Consider the following 27,422-nt stretch of genomic DNA (forward strand, 5'->3'; position numbering starts at 1 on the left):
CTGAGAAAATATTTTTTGGAAATGAACACGTTTATAACAAACATATAGATATTTGAATATATCATTATAAATATGAACAAATATATCACTTAAAAATCCCTTACTTTATACATTTTATTTAACGGACTGGGTATGTGAGGTAGAACGTGAATGCATTCTACGCATAGAAAAGATCTGGAAAGATATCCCCAAACTTAACAGTGTCCACCCTCGGAGAAAGGAAATGGGTGACTTAGTTTTTTAAGTATTACTGTTAGCAAGAATTACGCTGTATTACTTTTGTAATAAAATTTATAATGGTCTTAACTAAGAAAATCCTTTCAAACTTATTTTATTACAGAGAGCTTTAATTTTTCTACCTTGAGAAAGAACATTGATAAACAAAGGAAACAAGCTAAGTTGTTATGCAATTTTGTGTTTCATTAGAGGCTATATCATATAATTGTTTTGGAGTGAAAGAAACCTGCATTTGAATTCTGCCTCTGCCACTTCCTGATAGTATGACCTTGAGTAAGTTTTTTAACCTCTCTAAACTTCCATTTTTCTCATCTGTAAAATGAGGATATCGTTGTTGAGGACTGAATGGCACTGTGAATACGAAATGTTTATAATATAGCACCTAGTATGAAATCACCCACCACTAAGCATTAGCAGCCCCCATTCCACCCTCTGAGGAAGAAAAACAAAACCAGTAATGCTCACCTCCAGGATCTCTATCTGGATTGTATTCTAAAGCATTACTACAGATTAGATCGATATCACTCAAATAGTCTTTCACAGTCAGATACTTGTGGAGATCAATTTTACTGATTACAGATGAAAGGTCCATTGGTTGCTTTATTACAGTGACATAATCAGGAACCTAAAATTCAAGCAAATGACCAAATCACTAAATTAACTCTGAACAGTAAAAAATTTGAGTCAAGTTTTTCTACCAGGCAAAATAAAGGAGAGAGAATAAATACATAAGATATAATGAAAATATATTAATACAAAACTGTGACTCTATTTAAGGCGAGTTTTGTTTTGTATTCATTCTTATTCTTGGTCACCAATATCTCCAGTAACATTCTAAACCTCTTTCCTCATCCAAATGCCACCCACCCTTCAATGTCAACTTAGGACCTCATTCTTAACTGTGTAGGTCACAGTAATATCATGTAGTGTTAAGACATTCTCAAATTACTTCTACAACATTTGGGTTGGGCAAAGTTAATTGTCTATGCTCTGCAGGAAAGGAAAATGCTTTACATAGCTCTTGAAGCCTCTGTGTGCTTAGGATACTACTTGGTATGTTTCCAAATACAGAAAACAAGATCACAGTATACAGAGGGAACCACATAAACTAGTCAAATAGTCTCTAATTCTGAAGCATTTTGATCCAAAGATTAAATTAATACCTCATCAGGGTCAACAGGTTTAGTAAATATTCTGAATCGCTTGTCAATAGCAAGCCTATGTGTAACATTTCTTAAAAAAATCCTTAGTTCTCTAAATGTATCTTCTTCTTGTTCTTCTAGTCGTTTCACTTCTTCTGCTGTCAATGGTCTTGGTTCAGGTGGTGGTGCTACAGGGAGTACCTCCAAGGCCTGCAAAACTTTACATGAATGGAAGATTTTAGTTACCACTCTCCCACCGTATCAAGGGTAATAAACAATTCAGTACACAAAGTAGACAAGCTCTCAGGGATTATCCTCCTTGTATTTGCCAGGAATCAGAGGATTTGGAATACTAAACAGCTACCATAATCTCGACCTCTACAACACCCCCGGCAATAATCGCTAACTTGTAATTTGCAGTGCTAATTCCTAAATCATTACCATTTTAAGATCATTTAAGAGGCTATTAAAATTTTGAAAATGCATATTTCCAAGACAAGAATATTCTAATTTTTTAAAAAGTCATTTTTACTAGTTAACTTTTAAACTAACAAAAAATTGTGGTACGTTTCAAATATAACAAAAATTTAATTTTGTTTAAACAGATATGCACTAATAAGTAATAAGGATAAAAAAGGGAATATGAGAGTGCTGCCCCAATAAGTTGGCAATCAATTAAGGGAGTAAGAGACATAATTATAACATCACTGTAATATCATAGTAGTAGTATGAAAAAAGTACAGTGCATCATAAAGGTAATAAATTAATTTTGTCTAGATGTTAGGGAAGAAATAATAAGTTATACTGGAAAGAAGTATGAATGAAATTATGAAAAGACACAATATGCTGTATATGGTTTAAAGATAGAGTGCTTTGGAAGGAAAAAGGTGGGGGAGAGAAAAGTGCCAAAGGTGCGCTTGGAAAGACAGATTGGGGCTATGCTATGAATTCTAGCCCCAATTCCACATGGATTAGGGCTACACTATGAAAGGCCTCGTATGCTTCAAGAACTTGAGTCTAGGGACTTCCCTGGTGGCCCACTGGGTAAGACTCTGAGCTCCCAATGCAGGGGGCTGGGGTTCAATCTCTGGGAACTAGATCCCGCATGCATACAGCAACTAAGAGTCTGCATGCTTCAACTAAGACCCGACGTAGCCTAAATAAACAAACAAACAAATAAATAAATAAGAACTTTAGTCTATTTTAATGGGAAACATAGGGATTTTAAGAGGTAAGTAAGAGGTATCAACCTCAACTGAGGTTTTGAGCTTCTGATATTAGAAGATGGCAATGCCATTAACTGATGGCATTTCATTTCCACTTTCTCAAAATTATTACATATTAACTTCGATACAAGAACTAACCTGCTTTCTTTTTTGATATAGGAGGCTTAGCAGCTTGCTTTAGAATTAAATCTTCAAAAAATTGTGTCCGTTCTTCTTTATTAGGCAACTGGACATTAAAAATTTCTCCATAATCATGGACAAATAATTCTTGTACCTTAAAAAAGAAAACAGATGCATTTTATATACATATGTATGTATACACACACATTACTATGTATCAATCATTCAATGCCACAGTAGGTTACTGTACACGTTTTTAATGACAATCTAAATTGTGTAATAAAGAAATAATTTCTTAAATCTTTTACTTATATTGAACTTATGTATTATATAAACCATGTATGCAATAGATAAGGAACTAAAAACATGGGATCTTCTTTAGAACTCAAGGCTCCAAACTATAATTCATACAATAACTGATATGGTGATATTTTACTTAATGGGTTTTGTTGAGATCAAGTAATTCACCTTCACAACCCAAAGTGAGATATGAGAATGAGTGGTTCTTCAGTAAGAATAAAGGCTGGAAAATAATAAGTATTGGTAAGGATGTGGAGAAGTTAGACCCCTTGTGCTGGTAGGAATGTAAAAGGGTGCAGCCACTGTAGAAAACAGTATGATGGTTCCTCAAAAAGTTAAACCCAAAATTATCATGTAACCCAGTATATGCAAAAAAACTGCAAGAAAAAAAAATAAAAGACTCAACAGATACTTGTATACCAATAATCATAGCAGAATTATTTACAGTAGGCAGGAGGTAGAGACAATCCAAATGTTCATCACCAGATGAAGAGATAAAGAAAATGTGGTATGTACTTACAATGGAATATTATTCAGCCTAAAAAGGAATGAAATTTGAACACCTGCTACAACATGGATGAACAATGAAAACATTATGCTAAGTGAAATAAGCCAGTCACAAAAGGACAGATACTTTATGTTCCACTTATATGAGGATACCTAGAATAGGTAAATTCAAAGAGACCGGAAGTTACGAGAGGTGTCCAAGGGCTGGGAGAGGAAGGAATGGGGAATAATTGTTTAATGGATACAGAGTTTCTGTTTGAGATGATGAAAAAGTTCTGGAAATGGATAGTGGTGATGGCTGCACAACATCATGAATGAACTTAAAGCAATGTACTTGATGTCACTGAACTGTACACTTAAAAATGGTTAAAATGGTAAATTAGGTATATTTTACCACCAAAAAAAGAATAAAGGCAAAACAGGTCTCAAAAGGATGTTTCTAAACAAACCTCTAGATCTTTCCAAGAATTATTAGAGGATGATAATGTTTATTCCTTGTATGATGTTTGTGTACTTTGTTCAGCCTACCTCTGATACAGAGAAATTTACATTCACAGCTTTTGCATTTTCTGCTTTGTAGGTTCTTCCATGCTCCAAACTTATGAAGACTACATACACAACATCATTTATGAAATAAGTCTCTCCTTTTGCTAATCCATTTACTAAACTACTATGTATACAAGAGTCTACTAATGAACTGTATTACATTAATTTGTCATTTCTGGCCCAAATGCACAGTTTTAATCACTAACATTGTGGTATGCTTTACCATATTTGGAGGGCTTTTTCAAAATTTTCTTGGAAATTCGAGAACTTTCTTTTAGCCATGCCACGTGGCATGCAGGATCTTAGTTCCCCAACCAGGGATTGAACCTGTGCCCTGTACAGTAGAAGCATGGAGTCTTAACCACTGGACCAGCAGCGAAGTCCCTCAAGCAGTTTCTTCTTCTACATTAAATTTTAGAATCTATTTTTTTGATATTTCTATTGCAGTTTGTACCTTTTCCCCCTTTCTGGTGGCCTGGAAGTTGTATGTTGTATTTCTATTCTTTTATTGTTACAAGTTTTAACAGACATATCTCTAAGCTTCTTTTCCTACCAAACTGTGAAGTTAATAATATCTACATATCAGATACAAATCTGAATGTGCTTTTACTTCCTCATTCTCTTTCACTATGTCCTTCCTGCCGTTTTGAGTTCAGAACCAAGATCAACTTAGATTTACAGTCCTTAAAAAAATGTTACTAGCACAGTTTTGTGATGAGTTTTACTGTTTTCTTTGCTCATTGCTTCTTATATGCAACTTCTGCAAAATAAAAAAAATCCAAGAGGAGAAATAATCCCTTAATAATTATTTCAGTCATGGGTTTATGGGTAATAGTTTCTTAGGCACTGCATGTTCAAAAATATCTTTATTTTGTTCTTTCACTCAAATGCTAACTTTGCTGGGAAGAAAATTACAGGTGCAAAATTATTTTCCTTCTAACTTTGAAAATATTGCTCAGTTGCCTCCTTAGTAGCTGGTATTATACCAGTGAGAATGTAGAAGCAATTTGATTTTCAGTCCTTTCTAGTAATGTTTTATTCTCTTGGAAGATTTTTAGATTTTTCTCTATACTTTTGGAGTTCTGAAATTTTATCTAGATGTGGGCCTTTTTATACCCATCAGTTAGAACAGGGGACCTTTTAAATCTGAACATTATGGTATTCTTTAATTCCATGAAATGTTCTATTATGTGACTATTTTTCTCTTGTACATTTTTCTCCTCCCATAAATCCCATTAAACAGATGTTAGACCTGAATCTATGTCCTCTGTTTCCTTTAACTTCTTCCTCACTTTTCAAATCTTTGTCTTGTTTTTATTATTTACTATAAGAATTTCTGATCTCATGATCTTCCATCTTGCTAATTCACTCTCATCTGTGTTTGCTTCTTTTTAGCCCTGTGGGGTTTTTTATTTGGGGGGAGTTATTTCATGTATAATGTCTTCAGTGGTTATTTTCCACAACAATCTGTTGCTGATGCATGGATATGATTTTCCATGGAGCTGTCCTTCCTCAAAAGCTTACTTATAAATTTATCTTTGCCTTTGAAATCTTCAACTGTCCACAGATGCCTTTTCTGTTTATTCTAGCTTCTACTTCCAGTGATTATGAAAGAAGCTTGCCTATGTTAGACACAGAATGTGCCTGTAATTTGTCTTCTGGGCACAGGGTCTCCCTACTTCTCCCATTCAGTACCTATACATAAGTCACTGCTCTGCCACACTAGTCCTTGGGCCCACCTTCACTGCTCTAGCTGAGGACAAACAACTCAGCTGACTGCTGTCTGGCAATGGCCAGAAGTGAAGAAAGCCAAAAAATCCAAAGTTGTCCGAAGGCTCTTTCAATTCCCTCCTAGCACCAAACCAGAGCTAGAAACCACTCCCATCTTTCAAAGCAGTCCTTTCATGCACATGCTTTAAAATGTGGTTACCTGTATCAATCTAATCCCCACTGCTTGTCTTTCACGATTCATCAAAGTTTCTAATCCACTGATGACTTTCTTTCTCATTTTTCCATACTGCTGTGTTGTTAGGGTCCACTAGTACTCATACATATAGATACTCTGACTGCAGTTTTGAGACGGACAAACTTTAATGTAGCTAATAATGGTATACACAGTACTTCTCACATATTATAGTCCAATGCTATATAGACAATATCACTGGATCACTAAGGACTACATAGACTATATAAGGCTCAAAGCGGACTTGCTTATTTGTATCCACATAGACTATTCATTTTATAAAATGAGCAATTCCTGGTCCAGTGCCCATTCTACCCTACAGTACAGTGTGATACTGGGATACTTTACTCAGTTTACAGTGATATGCTTAGGAAATATTACCATAAGAAAACAAAGAAGCTATCTTTAAAAAATTTTTTTTTAAGTACAAAATTCCCACATTCTTTTTTTTTTTTTTTTTTTTTTTTTTTGCTGTACGCGGGCCTCTCACCGTTGTGGTCTCTCCTGTTGCGGAGCACAGGCTCCGGACACGCAGGCTCAGCGGCCGTGGCTCACGGGCCCAGCTGCTCCACGGCATGTGGGATCTTCCCGGACCGGGGCACGAACCCGTGTCCCCTGCATCGGCAGGCGGACTCTCAACCACTGTGCCACCAGGGAAGCCCCAAAATTTCCACATTCTTGATAAAGTTATCCAAGATTAAACTGATGACAGCTTTTCAACCTCCCAATGTCTTTATAAAGTTCAGCTAGTTTGCCTTACTTATTACCAAGAGTATAAACTTATCTTTGTTTTAAACTTTGAAATAATTAACAAAGTTTTAATTGACAGTGAGTACAATAAATCAATGGTTAATGGGGCTACTAAATAGCAATTCTTTACTCTGTTAATCAGAACATTGCTAGAGTACTTAATTCATTCTGAGTACAGCCTTTCAAAAGGAATATAAAGAGAAAGACATTCAAGAGAGTGACTAGAATTTTGAAGAAACTAAAAATATGTGTGACGTGTAGCAGAGCCTGCTATTATCACACTCCATGTTCTCTTCCTTTTGGGCACACTGCTATATCATATTTCCTGGTTTCCCTTGCAGTTAGGTACGGCTATGTGAGTTTTAGCCAATGGAATGTGAAAGGAAATGATATGTATCACTTTCAGACCAGGCACAAGAAGGCCAATCCTTTCAGCTGGGTGGAATGAAAGTAACCTGGAAAGTCACATGATGAAAATGACAAAGCTCTCTCAGCCTGAGTGTCTGGTATGACTACATGGTGGAGGGTGGACCCGCCAACCTACTCATCTGCCTGGTATTGTTAAGTGAGCAAGAAATAAACTTTTATTGTATTTAATAGTCCTAAGGAATATATCTTATCATAGAAGAAGAAATTTTTAGTGTGAAGAAGACTGGGTCAGAGTAAGGAGATAGAAATGAACACAAAACCATATTCAAACATACAAAGAGCTTGTCATGATGAAGACAGAATAGACGGGCTCTCTATTTTATGTGGGAAACAAATGGAGATTAAGAAATGGAAGCCTCTCAAAATAAGTTGATTTTTCTAAGGAGTCAGAACTAACAAAATGAATTGTGAAGGTGTTCTATACAAAAGAAAGACTTAGAGTCCAGAACTAGATGACTAAAGTAGAAAACTTAAGGACTCTTCCCACCCTAAGAATCTGTAATTAATATATACTTAATGTTCATTTCCCAGTTTACTTAAGTTTTAGTTGAAGAATTAACAACTACAAAACTGCCATCAGGGACACAATCTGGTCCTTTGATAACTCCCTGACATCATTTCCTTCTACTCCGTCCTTTATTCACTCTGTTCTAGCCACAGTAGACTTTCTGCGATTTTTTCAACACACCACACTCTTCCTTCAGCGCTTTCGCACTTGCTTATCCTCTGCCAGGAACCTCTGTCCCTCAGATACTCAAATGGGTCACTACCTTACCTACTCCAGGTATTTGCTCAAATGTCATCTTCTTGGTGAGGCTAACCTAGTGGATTTAACACTGTGGCCCTACCACACTCTTTTGGCATTGCTTAGCTAAATTTTTCTCCATACTGGTAGCTTGGTATTATATTTTATTTTTGTTTGTCTCTCCCTCAACTAAAATGTAAGCCCTAGGAGGATACAGATTTTTCTCTATATTGTTCAATGCTATATTCCCAATGCCTATAACCATGTCTGTCACAGAATAAGTGCTCAGTAAATATATTTAAAATAAAATATTTGAATTATCTTCCTACTAATGTTCTAAAAACACACACACAAGACTACAACATGCTTATTATGTATTCTGGGGACGGAGAGGTGGAAAAATGTCCCTGATTTCACGTATTTTACATTCTGCTAGTAGAGATAGAGTCAAACAAATTAATACTTAATGTCAAGTAGTGATAAAAACAAAGGGAGAAGACAGTGATAGGCAGAGGTGGTACTGCTGTAATTGAGAAACTGATCAGGAAGACCTCTGAGGTGATATCTAGGCAGACATCTGAGAAAAATAAAGGATCACACCTTTATTTTCTATGTATCTAGGAGAAGAGTATTACAGGCAGAAGCAGAATGAACTTTGTCACTGGTAGTTGTCTAAATTGGCACAAATTTGAAGGACAGTAATTTGGTACTATCAAAAATGTCAAATGTGCATACTCTTTGGCTAAGCTATAGTTATTCCACTTTTAGGAATACATGTTAAAAAAAATCCACATGGTAATGCTCATGTAATTTAAAACCCAAGAATGCTCACTGTAGCAGTTCAACAGGAAAAAAACTGGAAAATAACTAAAATCCTATTAATAAGGATTTGGATAAATAAATTATGGTATATCAAGAAAACAGAAAAAGCTATGCTGCTCTTAAAAGAAATAAGACTTATGTATTAAAAAACATAAGATATATAAAGTAAGTTACAGAATAGTATGCATCATATTCCATTTAGAGAAAAAAAATTTACAATATGGTCTTACAATATACATACACATATACATATACCATCCTGCCCAACAAGCACATGTATCAAATAGCTAACAATGGTATCTTTAATAGGAAAACTTTTCCTTATAATTTTATTCACCTCTGTAGCACTTGGAATTTTTTCCATAAATTCTTATTACTTAAGTATATCTCTTTTTAAAATATAATAATTTCTCCCAAATTACCTCTTCTGGTAGAGTGGAATGGGGTTTGTCAGAAGTTGCAAGTAGTAAAACTGGAGCAAAAGAAGGAATATTCTGTAATAATGTGGTAAATGTGGCTTTAAGTGTTGGTCCAACTATTTCCCACCACAAGTGAATATGAGGAATATACACTATACTTGGTGCTGTTTTCTTAGCTTCATGAATCATCTAGTAGAGAGAGAAAAAAATTACATTCAATTAGAGAGTCAGCACATTAGTTATATGCTTTATTAATCTGGAACAATGTTTAATTTCCCGGAATTGTCATATAAAACCCTCAAGTTTTAAAAATGCTTCCCCAATCCCACAATCTTGTTTTTAAATGTTTTATAAAAGTCTCATTTTTAGGGCTTGGCTTCCCTGGTGGCGCAGTGGTTGAGAGTCTGCCTGCTGAGGCAGGGGACACGGGTTCGTGCCCCGGACCGGGAAGATCCAGCCACAACAGTGAGAGGCCCGCGTACCACACACACAAAAAAAGTCTCCTTTTTAGAAAAACATAATTGCTTCAAGCAATTAGAAAACAGCTCAAGAAATCTAGAAGACTTTTCTGTTATGGCAACCAAGGTTAAATATAAAAATACAAATATAAAACACTTTTACATTTAAAAAATTTTAATATAGCAAAAACAGAAGCAGCAAGGTTCATATGGTTTTTGGAAAGAATCAACCCCTACAGATTTTTAGGAATACTTCATACAGTATAGTTTCTACCATCATGACAACTGTAACAACAAAAAATTTTCTAATATCTTAACTTTAAAAAAAAATCAATTAGCTGGCATCTTTTATCTTTTCAAACATCATTTCATTTAGTTTTAGGGAATTTACACACACACAAAAAATATATATATACTAATTTTCAAGGGAAATGTACCTATTCAAATGAAGAAAATTAAAATTTTATTTTGCATAGCCGTCACTGTTTTAAGTATTTTACTCATTTCTCACAACAGCCATACAAGGTAAGGACTATTATTATCTCCATTTTGCAAATGGGGAAAATGGGGCAGAGAGATCTAATAACTTTTCTAAGTCACATAGCAAGTAAGTGGTGGAAAAGGGATTTAAACTCACACTCTTCAATAACTAAGCACTTACGCATAGTTCTATTTTGAAAACCTGAAGTTAGAAATCAGAAAGACATAAAACACAGTACAAAAAGAACGAGGCAATTCTAGATTTTGTCTTTGGAAGACTACTTTGACTTACAACTTATGTGTCTGGGCAACAATGAATTACCTGGGCACATGTTTCTTCAGGAGATGTAGCACTGACTCCAAAAAGAACAGGAATGTCTAATGTGTACACTGCAAATTTTTCCAAAGCATGGATGACAGCTGGTGCTAAATGAGAACCTTGCCCAAATCCTGGTTCTCCTACTATCAATATTCTTGGTCGAAAAGACATAGGTTGATAACAAGTATTTCTGAAAGAAATGAGTAATAACCTATGATTTAGGGAAAAGAAGTTTAAATTTCCCTCCCAATTACCAACTATGAACTTTAGAAGTCAAAAGTTTTGACAATATGGCCAGTCATAACATCATGGTTCATATGGTTTTTGGAAAGAATCAACCCCTACAGATTTTTAGGAATACTTCATACAGTATAGTTTCTACCATCATGACAACTGTAACAACAAAAAATTTTCTAATATTTTAACTTTTTAAAAAAGTCAATTGGCTGGCATCTTTTATCTTTTCAAACGTCATTTCATTTAGTTTTAGGGAATTTACACAAGAAAAAAATATATTAATTTTCAAGGGAAGTGTACCTATTCAAATGAAGAAAATTAACATTTTCTTTTCCCTTATTAAAGGATTTTTGAGAAAGTCCATTTTCATATACTGAAGGAACATCGTCATCACTGTATGCCAAGTCACTTTCTAAAAGAGGACAAGAAATATCTATAAAGTAAACAAAAAAAGTGTGCATTAGTAACTTTTCTGAATTACAAAGTAAATCTTCATGTAATGCCTCAGTTAGCAAACCAAGGAACTTCAATGACATTTTTTTAAGAATCAAAAATGTTTGTGTAGATGTAAATAACAAGTAAATTAAAATAATGCATTCCAAACTTAGATTAAGTCTAGGGCAATCTGTGAAGTAAATTTCTTTCAAATATCTAGGCAAAGCATGGCCAAATTCCTTTCAAGAGGCTCTTTTATAAAGAAACATTACTGTACAGGGATGTACAAAACATTTAGTTTTACAGATTATGAAAACTAAATGGTCAATCAAGTTTCATACCTGAGTCTAATGCCTTTTTAGTTCCGATTTCCACATGTGGAAATACTCTCTGCAGAGCTTCTAAGATCTTGTCAACTGTGCTTTGCAGGAGTGGTTTCACAATGGCGGACAGTGCCTGCCCAGGTGATGTCACAGCTCTTCGGGAGGCTGGTATCATCTTTTGCATAGCTACTTCGAAGTCTTTAGCTGAGATATTAATTGAAGAGAGATCCAACTGTAGTTTCTCACTGGTGGTATAGATCTGTGGGTAGCGTCGACGCAGAGCACACAGAGCAGCCTCAGAACATATTGACTTAATATCTGCACCACAGTATCCTATCCAAGGCAACCAAAAAAAATTTTTTTAAGTAAACCACCGCCCTATTAGCTTGACCATGGTTAAAAGAAAATTAAAAATCAGCCTGGCAATATAGTAGTAAAATATTTAGGAGTAATAAGGCTAAAATGTCTCTCATTCCCCCAGTGAACTTACATGGTTGATAATAACCCTTAACAAATCAATCAACTTTTGAGAGTGAAATATGCAGGCATGAAGTAGAGCACAAGGGTCAAGAGCATGACTTTTGAAATCAATCAGGTTCAAATTCCAGTTTGTCATTTACTAGACGTGTGATCTTTAGAGATTTATGCTCTCTTTATTCATTTATGCTCTCTCAGCCATTTCTACATCTGTAAAATGGGGATAAAGCTACCTACTTCGCAGGACTGATGTAAGAATTACCTGAATTAATACATGTAGAATGCTTAATAGGATAATTAGAAAAATGTGAACAGTTAGTAAAAGATCTAACTTCATTCTGATATTCCCTGACAGTCAAAATATCAATTACCTCTATATAATATCTAGGACTTTATACGAAGAAAACAGGACTTCCCTGGTGGCGCAGTGGTTAAGAATCCGCCTGCCAATGCAGGGGACACGGGCTCGAGCCCCAGTCCAGGAAGATCCCACATGCCGCGGAGCAACTACGCCTGTGCGCCACAACTACTGATCCTGCGCTCTAGAGCCTGTGAGCCACAACTACTGAGCCCATGCACCACAACTACTGAAAGCCTGCACACTCGCACGCCGCAACTATTGAGCCCGCACGCCTAGAGCCCGTGCTCCGCAACAAGAGAAGCCACCGCAACGAGAAGTCCGTGCACCGCAACAAAGAGTAGCCCCAGCTCATTGCAGCTAGAGAAAGACCCCGCACAGCAATGAAGACCCAACGCGGCCAAAAGAAAAAAAAAAGAAAACATGTCAGCAACTATAAATAAGAAACAAATATAATTTGCATTTCTTTAAACATAACCTTGGCAAAACTACAACTTATTCCATCTTTGAAATGCATGTAATATTTCTTTTAATGCTTAAAGCAATGTTTACCAGCACAGTTTTCCGCTAGTTCTTCTAGAAATATGTCCAGTGGTTTAGGATTCCAATCCCTTGTGTGAATCTTTAGAATTTCTTTTCGAGCCTACAAATAAAAACAGTTAAATTTTTATTATTCAGATTAATTTCAATTTAGAATAATTTATCTAAAATTTTAAAGATTTTAATACCTAATATAAACAGAAATATGAAACAGTAAAAATGAAAAAAAAAGATGTATTTGTAAGAGCTTGAGGATTTTATGTTAAACAGATCTACATTTATAGCTCAAGTTCTAGTCATCATAAATGTGAATGAGAGATATTAAGAAACTACTGGACTATTGTTTATTCTGGTACATATTAAGAACTGTTTTTAAGAGTACTGACAGCTCTACCCATATTTTCTTACTTGGTTCTCAAAATATTAGGCAGCTTTAAAATAACTGCATAGGATTATATGGTTGTATCTGTGAAAAAAGCCAAGGCTAATGAATTGGCTAAGGATTGACTGTTAGGCCACGTGTTCTGAATCAAAATAAAGCTGTATTAACATGCAAATGTTGTGCTCAAATTGAAAGAATTTTAAGAGTATTTCTAGGGAGGCACTAATTTATAACAAAAAAAAAAAAGAGGGGGGTGGGGTGGGGAGTTCCCTGGCTGTCCAGTGGTTAGGACTTGGCACTCTCACTGCTGTGGCCTGGGTTCATCCCTGGTCGGGGAACTAGGATCCCACAAGCCGCGGGAACCAAAAAAAAAAAAAAAAAAAAAAAAAGAATAAAAATTTATCCAAGTTATTTTCTTTAAATAAAATAATGCCTCCCTAAAAATACATACATACATGTTTGAATGTTAATCATACAACTTCGCTTCAGAACATACAAAACTCAATCTTCAATTTTTCGCTATACCAAGACTTGTTCATGATAAAGGCAATCAACTTTGTCAAAATTTGAGTGATGTTAAATTCTTACATCTTTATCAGGTAGGCTAAAAAGGAATTCTCTGTCAAAACGACCAGGTCTTCGTAAAGCAGGATCGATAGAATCCAGTCTGTTGGTAGCACCAATGATGACAATTTCTCCTCTGCTGTCCAATCCATCCATAAGAGCTAGCAGGGTGGAAACAATTGAACTAAATTTAAAAATAAGAGAGAAGAGATTAATTGTATGGAAGCTGAACACATCATTTCTTTTTTTTGCTAAGATTTAATACATTAAATGTGTGACTGAATTTTCCCAGAGCATTCCACTACTTTCAATAAGCTTTTTAAAAAGAAAATCTGTAAAATAACATACTACATGGCACATAGACATTTAAAGTCAATGGAAAACACAGTTTTTAGAATGCTACAAATGGATCCTGGAAGCCATTTCATAAAGCATAATTTCACATAGGAACTTTAGAGTTCTCAAACAGGGATACAACATCAAAAAAATACAAGTACTAGGCAGACAAACAGAAAGTAAAAATAATAAAATGGTTCAATGTGTACACATTATCAAAGGACCCCAAAATAAAACAGAATATACATAAAGCATAAAAACATAGGATTTGGACTTCCCTGCTGGCACAGTGGTTAAGAACCCCCCTGCCAATGCAGGGGACACAGGTTCAATCCCTGGTCCGGGAAGATCCCACATGCTGCGGAGCAACTAAGCCCGTGCGCCACAGCTACTGAGCCTGAGCTCTACAGCCCGTGAGCCACAACTACTGAGCCCACGTGCCACAGCTACTGAAGCCTGTGTGCCTAGAGCCCGTGCTCCACAAGAGAAGCCACTGCAATGAGAAGCCCGCACACCGCAACAAAGAGTAGCCCCCACCCGCTGCAACTAGAGAAAGCCCATGCGCAGCAATGAAGACCCAACACAGCCAAAAATAAATAAATAAATAAAATAAATAAATAAATAAATTTTTTTTAAAAAGAGTTTTAATTACATTTTAAACTTTTCATTATGGAGAGAGAATAGTAAAACAGTCTCCACATCTTCATCACTCAGTTTCAACAATTATCAGTATTCCTTTTTTGTCTTCACCCAATAGCTTTTAAAAAAACCAACCAAACAAAAAAATCTCAGGTCATTTAACCCATAAATATTTCATGTTAAGTGCTTCACATATGTATTTCTGAGGATAAGGACTTTTAAAAACTCCCACAATACAATGACACCAATGTAAATGACACTAATTCCAATTTCCCTGATCGTCTCAAAATATCTTTTTACATTTGGTTTGTTCAAGCCAAGATCTACACACATTGCACTTGGTCAAACAACCCTCAAATCCATAACAGTTCCCCATCACCCTTCCCTCACTTTTTTTTTCTTCCTCCATGCCATTTATTTTTTGAAGAAACTGGTTCATTTGTTTTGTAGAATTTCCCTCCCACATCTGGATTGAGCTGATTGCTTCCTGATAGGCTCATTTAACTTGTCCTTTAGCTTTCATATTTCCTGTAAACTGGTAGTTACATCTACAAGCTTAATAAATATAGATTAAACTATTTGGGATAGCATATTTCACAGGAAGATACCATGTATTTCCTACTGTATACATCAGGAGGCAAACGATACCATATTTTCATTTTTAAGATCAGTAGGTTGGGTTTAGTTGAGGTGTTATCAGCTTACTCCACTCATCATAAACTTTACTATTAACCTTTTCAACTTATCTGCTTTCATAGCAGCCACCGATAACTATTGCTTAGATTAAGGTTTCTCAATCTTGGCACCATTGACATTTTGGGCCAGATAATTCTTTGTTGTGGAGAGCTGTCCTGTCCACTGTAGGATATTTAACAGCATCCATGGTTTTCACCCACTTGAAGCCAGTAGAGCACTCCCCGCTCCCAGTTGTGACAATCAAAAATATATCCAGACGTGTCCCCTGGGGGGCAAAATCACTCCCAGTTGAAAACCATAGTTCTTGATCCACTATTTCATAAGGGGTTGCAAAATGGTTATTTTTCTAATTCAATAATTTCCTTTGCGTTTATTAAATGTGATTTTTCTATAGAGAACAAAGTTCTCTTTATCATTATTATTAAATTACTCTGAATCAGGGTTACAGGACAGGAAAAAGAAATGCTTGATTCATTCTCTTCATCAATTTTCAGAGTAATGAGTCACTGTCTTAGCAACCTTTGGAGTGACCAATTAAGTTCTTTTTTTAAAGAGATCATTAAAAACTGATGATTTCTGTGTACTTGATACACTTCAATATACCGAGTCTCTTAAATATGTGTATACATATTTAAGAGACTCAGTATACTGGGTCTCAAACTGTCCCGTCTTTGGCCAATGGAAACCCCTTCAAACTGGCTATGTCACTCTGATGTGACCCCAGTAGTCTTTGATTGCTTCTTCACTTCCAGGAATTACAATATGTTCCAGGCTTGTCTTGCTATTTCCCATCTCAGTTCTGCCTAACACCTCCTCTACTAAAGAATCCTAGTATTTAGAGATCACACTCTGATTACTAAGGGTATGAATTGCCACTGGACTGTGATTGTTTCTAGGCCTTTTTAGTGTCCAGAGATAGGAATCATTTTTTTCTTTAAAAATAAAATTCATCGTAAGTTCATACTGGTATTTCTAATTCAAGTAAAGATTTGAGGTTTTTTTTTTTTTTTTTTTTTGCGGTATGTGGGCCTCTCACTGCTGTGGCCTCTCCCGTTGCGGAGCACAGGCTCCGGACCCGCAGGCCCAGAGGCCATGGCTCACGGGCCCAGCCGCTCCGCACCATGCGGGGTCCTCCCGGACCAGGGCACGAACCCGTGTCCCCTGCATCGGCAGGCGGACTCTCAACCACTGTGCCACCAGGGAAGCCCGATTTGAGGGTTTTAATTTAATTTACTTTATATTTGTATCCTCTTTTCTTAGGCTAAAAATCTTATTTTCTAATGCATTCACATACTTACTTATTTGCATTATCCTACAATTATTACCAACAATAAGATAAAGAGGATAGTTTAATCATGTTCAATGTGCTAACTTCTAAAAAAGCTGAATTTGGACTTCCCTAGTGGTGCAGTGGTCCACCTGCCAGTGCAGGGGACATAGGTTCGAGCCCTGGTCCAGGAAGATCCCACATGCCGCGGAGCAACTAAGCCTGTGAGCCACAACTACTGAAGCCCGCGCACCTACAGCCCGTGCTCCTCAACAAGAGAAGCCGCCGCAATGAGAAGCCCACGCAACACAATGAAAAGCAGCCCCTGAGCGCCGCAACTAGAGAAAGCCCGCGCGCAGCAACGAATACCCACACAGCCAAAAATAAAAAATATAAATAAATAAATAAATTTGTAAAAAAAAAAGAAAAAGATTTACTCCCTTAAAGTAAATAAATAAATAAGCTTAATTTAACAAAAATGTTTTTCTCTCAGATTTTTTTTTTTTTTTTTTTTGCGGTACGCGGGCCTCTCACTGTTGTGGCCTCTCCCGTTGCGTAGCACAGGCTCCGGACGCGCAGGCTTAGCGGCCATGGCTCACGGGCCCAGCCGCTCCACGGCATGTGGGATCTTCCCGGACCGGGGCACGAACCCGCATCCCCTGTATCAGCAGGCAGACTCTCAACCACTGCGCCACCAGGGAAGCCCCTCTCAGATTTTTTAAGTCTTTGGAAAAAACAAAAAACTAAAGTTCTCTTAAAAATATACATTTGAAATGATAAGTGCTTGCTAAAATTATTCTATATTTCTTGTTAAAATTTCTCTAATCCCTTTTAGAACTGTTCCAAAATACAGTAAGTACTCAATTACTTGATTGCAAAGTGATGGTCATATTGTTAAATATATTTTTCCCTATCAACACAATGAATACAGTATGGCTGATAATGAAATGTGTCATATATATAAAAAGTGTGTATGATTATTGGTGGGGTATGTGCACACACAACTATTTTTACCATATAGGAGTAAACATTTTAATTTACTCAGAACAAATAAAATTTTATAGTATCAAGTCAAAGAAGGGGACCAGAATATAGTAAATGTTGTTAGGTGTTAGAAAAGCCAAAACCTACCTATCACTCATAATTTTATGTCTCATTTCTCTTTTATATTATCTACAATGAAAAACAATACTGGCATAATGAAAGCATGCAAACATTTGCTTTTGGGTACCCAAATTAATTAAATAATTACATTTAAAAAGAAGCTGTGAAAAACTGAAGATGAACTAGGACTAAAATGAATTTAGATTCAGGTTGAGTCAGTGGTACTAGTGAAAACTGCTCCCTTGGGTAAGCAATTATCACAGGGGAGATGCAACTTTCCCATTCTGAAAATCAGGAAGTTGGGCTAGTACTAGGGTAAAAAAAAAAAAAGCATCTGAATTAGTTGGCAACACCTAAAAGATATTTAACGCAAAAATCTGAATATAAAATTGAGGAAAGAAAATTTATTTTTCAAGTCTGAGTCAGCTTTTGCACTTCAGTAATAGGCTGGAGCTAAAAACAATTGGCCACGCTCTTCATGATTGGACACTCAGCCACATTTCCCAGACCCACCCTTATCACTGGCCTGCCTCACTCATTTTATTTGCCTTACCTCACTGGCCAATGGGCATTTAAGTCTGTATCACAAGTTAAATCTATAACCAATACTGTGCTTGAGAACACCCTACCCTTTAGAACAGGTTCACTTTTTCTTTTTCTTCTGTACTACACATTGGTTTCTACTACCAAACAACACTGGTTTATAAACTTTCTTTCACCATCTAACATTCTATCCCTCATGCAACATCAATAATGCTCAGAATATAGGAAGAAAGGCAGAAGTACCATCAAGCAAGTTTTACCTGTGAATTTGATCTTGCCTGCTTGATCGTACTGGAGCCAGACCATCGATTTCATCAAAGAAAATAATTGATGGGCGCATCTGATAGGCCTAAGAAGCAAGTCCAGTGATTGCATGTTATCATGAAAAACTTCAAATACATAGACTTAGTATAAAGCATTTTAATCCATTTTCATTCCTATTTGCTTATAAGAAGTTTTTAAAAATATAAACTCAAGAACTATGTTTTAAGGATTCAGACATAATAAATTATAACAGCATACAACTTAAGTTTATTTGCATTTTCAGCTGGAAACATTCAATATACTCCACTGGTTATATCCCTCAGATTTCATACAGCTACAATTATTGGGACACAAAAAATATCTATTGAAGACCAACTGTCGAAACAAGACAAAGAATAGAAGACAGTGACATAGCTTTCCTCCATGTCAGGAGGAAAAAAACATTTATTTAATAAGATGCCATAGTTTAAAATCTATTTCAGTAAAGTTAAAACAAAAAAACCTCAGTGAATTCTACAAAGAGATATAAAAGCATTTGCAACAATATGCCTCAGTAGCTAAGAATGCTATTATCTCCCAACTTACTGTCAATACAATTGGGATATGAAACTGAAAGCCACTCTAGGGCAGAGCTAATCTTCAGCTCGTATACTGAAACATAACTCACTACTGTCGTCTCTTTTAAGAGTGAGACTACCACTCTGTCTCTAGTCTTTAGATATGAGACCTAAGACTCCAGAGAACTTAGACCCTATTATTCCTTCCTCTTTTTACTATAAAACTGTTCATCATACGTTGGTGTAATCATGACATGACAAAGGAAAATAATCTAGGAAGAGTATATATTTGGTATAATTATTATGAGTTTATTTCTATGAAAAGTGATCAAATGCAAGGTTTATCCAATCCTTATACTTAATCTACACTGATTACAGATCTATATAGGTAAATTTTAATATCATACCTGATCAAATAGCAATCGCAGCTGTCTTTCAGATTCTCCTACCCACTTACTCAGACCATCAGCACCTTTCCTCATGAAAAATGCTACTCTTTTATCCCCTTGACTGCATTCATTGGCAAGTGCTCTAGCAACCAGAGTTTTTCCAGTTCCAGGTGGACCATAAAACAAACAACCCCTGTAAAAGAATAAGTATTATTTTAGTACTATACTGAAAAACAGACAAAACAAAAACTTAGAAACCAATTTCATGGATACATTTAATGAATAAGAATGTAATTAAGACAAGTGAAATATCATTTCAATCCACAAAGCACAACTTAAAACCTAGGAATTAATATTCATACTATAAAATTAATATTGAAACTAAATAAAACCCTTTATGTGAAACATATTTTCTTTCATTCATTCATCATGCTCATCATATTATCTTATCTTGCATAAAAGTTATGATTGAAAAGACCTGACTGTTTAATTTTATAACATATCAGGGGAAAGAACAGCAGATTTCACGTATAATCTTTGGTCTGAGCACCAGTAACATAACAGCAAAAGTTCTGCAAGAAAACAGTGGGAATGGACACAAGAGAAAATAAGATAAAAGAAGAGAGAACTTGAAGTAGTGGCTGGGTGACAGGGACTAGGACAACACAAAGAATTCAAGATAATTTTTGGTGACATCACTGCACTGTCATAGGGTAATGTACAGCTTTTTCACATATTTCCAAAGTTATTCATTGTTCTCAGGACAGAATTCTGAGAAAATGGGTTATATTCATAATCTTACTAGAAATGATCATCAAATAACTGCTCTTGAAAAGAAAAGTTAAGGAAGATCCCAGAAAAACAGAAATGACAAAATAAGAATGGCAAAAAAAAAAAAAAAAATCACAAGTGATGGATAAAATCTATTCAAAGTCAAGAAAAAAATAAAAGAAAAATAAGGGAATTCCCTGGCAGTCCAGTGTTTAGGACTTGGTGCTTGCACTGCCAGGGCGCGGGTTCAATCCCTGGTCAGGGAACTAGTATCCCACAAGCCGTGCATTGCAGCCAAAAGAAATAAAAAATAATAAGAAACGAACATAGTCAAATGCAAATGGTAAAAAAACAAAGCAATTGTTAAGAAAACAATCAGACAAGTGAAATAAACCAGTGATTTCAATGTACAAAAGTCAAGACAGAAATAGATTTTTAAAAATATATCTATTTTTGGGCTTCCCTGGTGGCGCAGTGGTTGAGAGTCCGCCTGCCTATGCAGGGAACGTGGGTTCGTGCCCCGGTCCGGGAGGATCCCACATGCTGCAGGGCAGCTGGGCCCGTAAGCCATGGCCACTGAGCCTGCGCGTCCGGAGCCTCTGCTCTGCAGCGGGAGAGGCCACAGTGGTGAGAGGCCCGCATACCGTAAAAAAAAATATATATATATATATAAAATTATATATATATATATATTTTTAAAATACATCTCACAGTAATCTTATTTGTGAGGTGGTATCTTAAAGAAAAAACTTAATGATTCCCATAAAGAGGAAGCAATGAGATGTTCATGATATTGACATCTGTGATAATGAAAACAGGAGAAAACAAAATAGCCAGAAATAGCAGAATCAATTAAATAAAATGTGATACATCCACAAAATGGAATATTATTCAGCCATTAAAATGGAAAGAGAACATACCATATGAAAATAGTTTAACATAGTCATATATTGATTTTTTATGAGCAGAAATGTAAGAAAGGGGAAATGTAAGGAAGGGGAAATGAAGAGAAAAAATTGAAGGAATCTGTTGTTGAATTTTTTTACTTTAATTTTTAAAATTCAAGTATAGTGGATATAAAATATTAACTAAGTTACAGGCATACAATATAGTAATTCACAATTTTTAAAGGTTATATTCCATTTATAGTAATTAGAAAATATGTGCTCTATTCCCTATGTTGTACAATATATCCTTGTAGCTTATTTTATACCTAATAGTTTGTACCTCTCAATCCCCTACCCCTATATTGCCCCTCCCCAGTTCCCTCTCCCCACAGGTAAGCATTAGTTTGTCCTCCATATCTGTGAGTCTGCTTCTTTTTTCTTATATTCACTAGTGTATTGTACTTTCGTATTCCACATATAAGTGATATCATACAGTATCTGCCTTCCTCTGTCTGACTTATTTCACTCAGCATAATGCCCTCCAAGTCCATCAGTGTTGCTGCAAATGGCAAAGTTTCATTCTTTTTCTATGGCTGAGTAGTATTCCATTGAGTATATACATACCACATCTTCTTTATCCATTCATCTGCTGATGGACACTTAGGTTGCTTCCATAACTTGGCAACTGTAAATAATGCTGCTATGAACATTGGGTTGCATGTGTCTTTTTGAATTAGTGTTTTTGTTTTTTTCGGATATATACCCAGGAGTGGAATTACTGGGGCATATGGTGGTAGTTCTATCTTTAGTTTTTTGAGAAACCTCCATACTGTTTTCCACAGTAGGGCACCAATTTACACTCCCACCAACAATGTATGAGGGTTCCCTTTTCTACACATTTTCCCCACATTTGTTATTTGTGTTCTTTTTAAAATAAATTTATTTATTTATTTATTTATGGCTGTGTTGGGTCTTTGTTGCTGCATGCAGGCTTTCTCTAGTTGCGGCAAGCGGGGGCTACTCTTCGTTGCGCTGAGTGGGCTTCTCATTGCGGTGGCTTCTCTTGTTGCGGAGTACAGGCTCTAGGTGCATGGGCTTTGGTAGTTGTGGCTTGTGGGCTCTAGAGCGCAGGGTCAGTAGTTGTGGTGCACGGGCTTAGTTGCTCCATGGCATGTGGAATCTTCCCGGACCAGGGCTCGAACCCATGTCTCCTGCATTGGCAGGTGGATTCTTAACCACTGTGCCACCAGGGAAGCCGTATTTGTGTTCTTTTTGATAACAGCCATTCTGACAGGTGTGAGGTGATATCTCATTGTGGTTTTGATTTGCATTTCCCTGATGATTAATGATGCTGAGCATCTTTTCAACTGCCTGTTGGCCATCTGCATGTCCCCTTTGGAAAAATATCTATTCAGTTCTTTTGCCCATTTTTTAATCAGGTTTTTTGTTTTTTAATGTTGAGTTATATGAGCTGTTTATATATGTTGGATATTTACCCCTTATCAGTCAGTCATATCATTTGCAAGTATCTTCTCCCATATGTTGTCTTTGTGTTTTGTCAATGGTTTCCTTTGCTGTGCAAAAGCTTTTAATATAACTATGTCTCATTTGTTTATTTTGCTTTTATTTCCTTTGTTTTAGGAAACAGATCCAAAAAAATTTTGCTATGATTTATGTTAAAGAGTGTTCTGCCTATGTTTTCCTCTAGGAGTTTTATGGTGGGGAGAGGAGAGATATAAAAGAGGAAATGAAGTTATATAATACATGGCTAAACTGCAAGAAATATTTACATAGTCATAAAGCAAACAGTGAAAATCAAGTTTATCTATATATAAATAAACTACTGGAAATATGGAAGGGGGAAAATGTGTATATGTGGAGGGTGGGGAAAGTAAGAGTCAAATAGTCATTGTTCACAGGAAGTCTATATATTATGTCTCAAATAGAAAAAACAGAAGGGACTACTACCATTTTTTCTTTGTAAAACTTATAGTACTATTTAACTTTTAAAATTATGTACATATAATCAACTATACTTCATTATAAAATAAAGAATATATTAAAAATTACATACATGTATTACTTTGACATAAATTCAAAACTGAAAGAAAAAAAGTAAAGAGTATGTATGAGAGGAATTCTACTAAATGTATGAAAAGCCATGGAAAACGATTTTTTTTTTAATGGAGAATCAATTTTGAAACCATTTTTCATGTTAAACATTAAGAAAGTAAAATATTCGAAACACCCAGGATGTTGCAGGGCAAATATAACAAATTACTGTAGACCTGAAAATTTTCAACAGAGAAGCATTATCTTTCTGGACATAGCATAGCTCAGATTTTGGCTAAAATAAAATGTATAATTAAATTACCTTGGAGGTTGAATTTTGAATTTTTCAAAGACTTCTGGATAAAGTAGTGGAAACACCACCATCTCTTTTAGAGCTGCAATATGATTAGACAAGCCACCAACACTATCAAATCGCACCTGGTAATGGAAGGGAAACATTGACATTCTTAAATTTGGAATCAAAATTAAAATCTTACTCCATTCCCAAACTACCCAAGCCACACACAGTCAACTGAGTAACAGGATCTTAGTTGTGGTCTAAAGATTAAAAGAAGAAAGAAAAGAATCTATAAAGATTAAAATTTCTGATAAAACAATTGATTTCTTTTTTAACTTTGAACTGAAGCAAAAAATAACATTTCAGACTGTACTTACTGAAGAATCTACTTGCATTAGATCAACATCAGCAAGGCTTCCTCCAATTTTCATTCCATCTTTATAAATTCCTTTTAATTCATCTTTCCGAAAATTTAGTGGGAGGCACCTATTTTAAAAAGATTAAAAAAAAAACCCATTCATCAACCCCCTTTCCTTCCCCAAATTCCATGTTAGAATATATACATTTTTCTTAAGAATTAAAAAAATTTCAAATGGGGAAATCATGAGATTATGTGTTTCAAGTTCCTCATTTTCTTTAGAGGTTGAGAACTTAAGTGTTAGAAATATTTATATCTGAACCTTTATTATTAAAGATATACAATCAAATGAAAATACCAGTTTTCAAGATACCACAGCAACATAAAGTAATTCATGGTTGAGAATTCAGAAAGTATCAATATACATTATAATAATCTTGTCTCACCTACAGAGAGTTTACCATTTGTCAAACACTGTTTTAGTTTAGGTGATTTACATGTATAAATTCATTAAATCCTCACAATATTCTTATGAAGTAGGTATTATTATTTCCCCAATTTTAAAAGAAAACCGAGGCACAGAAAGGTTAACTGTAATGCCCAAGATCACGCAACTAGGAAATGGCAAATCTAGGAATCACATACAAGCAGCATGTCTCCAGATCTGCAACAACTCTGCTACTATACCTCTCAGCAAAATACTCAGTCTACCAGCACCTGGATCCATATCAATCCTTTCAAGCAAGAATGAATCACTACTTTCCTAATTACTTTCAAAAACAGTTATGGTAGGTTACAAAAAATATACCTAGAAAAACCTGCTTGTTTTATAGCTGGAAGAATGAACACACTTATGTTAAAAGTTAAGATGCTTGTAGCAGAATGCCTAAGCAAAAAATGCCTGCTCCAACTGAACACAAGTAAAAGCACACCATGCTCACCCCAAGTGACAATTCTTGCTAGTCTCAAACTCCACGAGGAATTTATACTGTAAAGTCTAAGATGGAAAAGTTTTCAGCTGTGGCTTTTAAAAAGATATTTCTTAAACAATTCTTAATAGAACTGCATAATAATAAAAACCATAGGATTGGGACTGCAGTGGATGGGACTCCGTGCTCCCAATGCAGGGGGCCTGGGTCCGATCCCACACCCACATGCATGCCGCAACTAAGAGTTCGCATGTCACAACTAAGGAGCCCGTGAGCCACAACTAAGGAGCCCTGGAGCCGCAACTAAGGGGCCAACGTGCTGCAACTAAGGAGCCGGGGAGCCGCAACTAAGCAGCCCACCTGCCACAGCTAAGACCCAGGGCAGCCAAAAAAAAAAAAAGCCATAAGGTTAGATGCACATTTTTATGAAATGAAGGCAAAGTACATAACTTTTGAATGATCTCATTGCTGTCCAATAGATACGAAATGCAAGCCAAAAATGTAATTTAAAATTTTCTATTAACCACACTAAACAGAGTAAAATTAATTTTAATAATGTATTTTATATATCCCAATATATCCAAAATATTATCATTTAATCATGCAAAATCAATATTTAAAAAATTAAGGTATTGGACTTCCCTGGTGGTGCAGTGGTTAAGAATCCGCCTGCCAATGCAGAGGACATGGGTTTGAGCCCTGTTCCGGAAAGATGCCACATGCCGCAGAGCAACTAAGCCCGTGCGCCACAACTACTGAGCCTGTGCTCTAGAGTCCGCGAGCCACAACCCCTGAAGCCCACGCGCCTAGAGCCTGTGATCCGCAACAAGAGAAGCCACCGCAATGAGAAGCCCACGCACCGCAACGAGGAGTAGCCCCCACTCACCACAACTAGAGCAAGCCCGTGCGCAGCAACGAATACCCAACACAGCCAAAAATAAATAAATTAATTTAAAAAAAAAAAAGACAAAAATAGGGCTTCCCTGGTGGTGCAGTGGTTGAGAGTCCGCCTGCGCGTCCGGAGCCTGTGCTCCACAACGGGAGAGGCCACAATAGTGAGAGGCCCGCGTACCGAAAAAAAAAAAAAAAAAGATAAAAATAATCAAAATCGTAGGCTGGTTGGTAGTATCCAATACGATGCTGATATATGTGGAATCTAGAAAAATGGTACAGATGAACCTGTTTGCAAGTCAGAAATAGAGACACAGGTGTAGGGAACAAACTTATGGACACCAAGGGGGGACAATGGTGGGTGGGGTGGTGGTGGTGGGATGAATTGGGAGATTGGGATTGACATATATACACTAGTATGTATAAAATAGAAACTAATAAGAACCTGCTGTATAAAAAAATAAATAAAATTCAAAACAAAAATACAATGCTGAGTGCTGCAAATACTCAAAAAGTTTTAAAATCACTTCTGCCTTTGGACAGTTGCAAAGACTCACAGAATAAAAACAGAATCTGGCTGGGAAAACCTTTAATCATTCTATTGGCTCAGGGTCTAGAGCATTTCCTGAGTCAGAGTACACTCATGGTTAAGTAGGTATGTCCAAAAATATAAAAGGTTCACAATCTATTATCTGAAAAATTGAGGTCCAGAATCTTATACCTAAAAAAAACCTCTGAAAACAACTTTTTCCATTATTCACTTAGCAGCAAAACATGAGCTGAAATGTCATAAAGGCAATTCAAAATCTCTATTTGTCCTGCTTACTATGGTTATTCATACATTTTACTATAAAATTAATATATCTGACTATACAGTGCTGGCCCAGACACACCTACAAATGTTAATATTGCACATTATATATGTTGTATGTTTTCTTTGTAAATCCCTCCCCCAAATCTGAATTCTGAAATATAAAGCAGCCCCAGGGTTTTGATAAGGGGCTGTGGAAACAGATATAAGTGAGAAAATAATCCGTCACCATCTACCCATTCAAACACGTCCAAAGACCATATTTGTGATCTGCCTGTAAAACCACCGAGTACAAGTCTGCAGTTTTATATGCAAGACTAACTTATTTAATACTGTCATTAATATTATAATAGAATCTTACTTATAATTATGTAATATACATAATTGTGTGTGAATTCAGTAGGTATTCACATAATTAAGACTAACAATTAATAAAAAGGACTAACATTTACTAAGTGTTTCTTGTACCAGGTGGTTGACATATTATCAAACTTAATTAAAATTGGACAAGTACATATTAGTAGGCTCATTATACAGTTGGGGCCAACGTGGCTCATAGTTTAAAGAACTTGCTTAAAATATCAGAATTAGTCAATGATGGTATAATTCAAAACCTTTGTCTATTTAAAAAAAAATCCACCTTCTGTACACTACCACATTGATGATCTCCAGTTGTTTATTTCATAAACCAATAAAGTTATAAGCAAACAACAAAACCTTGTGGACTGAGAAAGTTTCCAACGTCTGATGTGCAAAGTAGGGATTATTTTTGAACATTATAGTTACAAACGCATATAGAACTTAACATATGCCAGATACTATTTTAAACATTTTATAGGTATTAACTCACC

General features: G+C 35.9%; 1 protein-coding gene across 2 annotated transcripts in view; it reads right to left on the reverse strand.

The window, feature by feature from the left end:
• ATAD2 (ATPase family AAA domain containing 2) overlaps positions 1 to 27,422 on the reverse strand; it is a 69,771-nt gene that overhangs the window by 8,476 nt on the left and 33,873 nt on the right. For both annotated transcript variants that reach the window (XM_033419854.2, XM_033419855.2), the window contains 13 exons: positions 23,960 to 24,068; positions 23,607 to 23,722; positions 19,593 to 19,767; positions 18,625 to 18,713; positions 13,804 to 13,963; positions 12,846 to 12,936; positions 11,477 to 11,791; positions 11,001 to 11,133; positions 10,467 to 10,653; positions 9,210 to 9,395; positions 2,744 to 2,879; positions 1,401 to 1,597; positions 703 to 862 (listed from right to left, as the gene is read on the reverse strand). In XM_033419854.2, coding sequence (XP_033275745.1) covers positions 703 to 862; positions 1,401 to 1,597; positions 2,744 to 2,879; positions 9,210 to 9,395; positions 10,467 to 10,653; positions 11,001 to 11,133; positions 11,477 to 11,791; positions 12,846 to 12,936; positions 13,804 to 13,963; positions 18,625 to 18,713; positions 19,593 to 19,767; positions 23,607 to 23,722; positions 23,960 to 24,068 — 2,054 coding nt within the window. The remainder of the gene's footprint in view (positions 1 to 702; positions 863 to 1,400; positions 1,598 to 2,743; positions 2,880 to 9,209; positions 9,396 to 10,466; positions 10,654 to 11,000; positions 11,134 to 11,476; positions 11,792 to 12,845; positions 12,937 to 13,803; positions 13,964 to 18,624; positions 18,714 to 19,592; positions 19,768 to 23,606; positions 23,723 to 23,959; positions 24,069 to 27,422) is intronic.

Source organism: Orcinus orca, chromosome 17 (genome assembly GCF_937001465.1).
Source record: "Orcinus orca chromosome 17, mOrcOrc1.1, whole genome shotgun sequence".
In the NCBI taxonomy this organism is placed as follows: Eukaryota; Metazoa; Chordata; class Mammalia; order Artiodactyla; family Delphinidae; genus Orcinus; species Orcinus orca.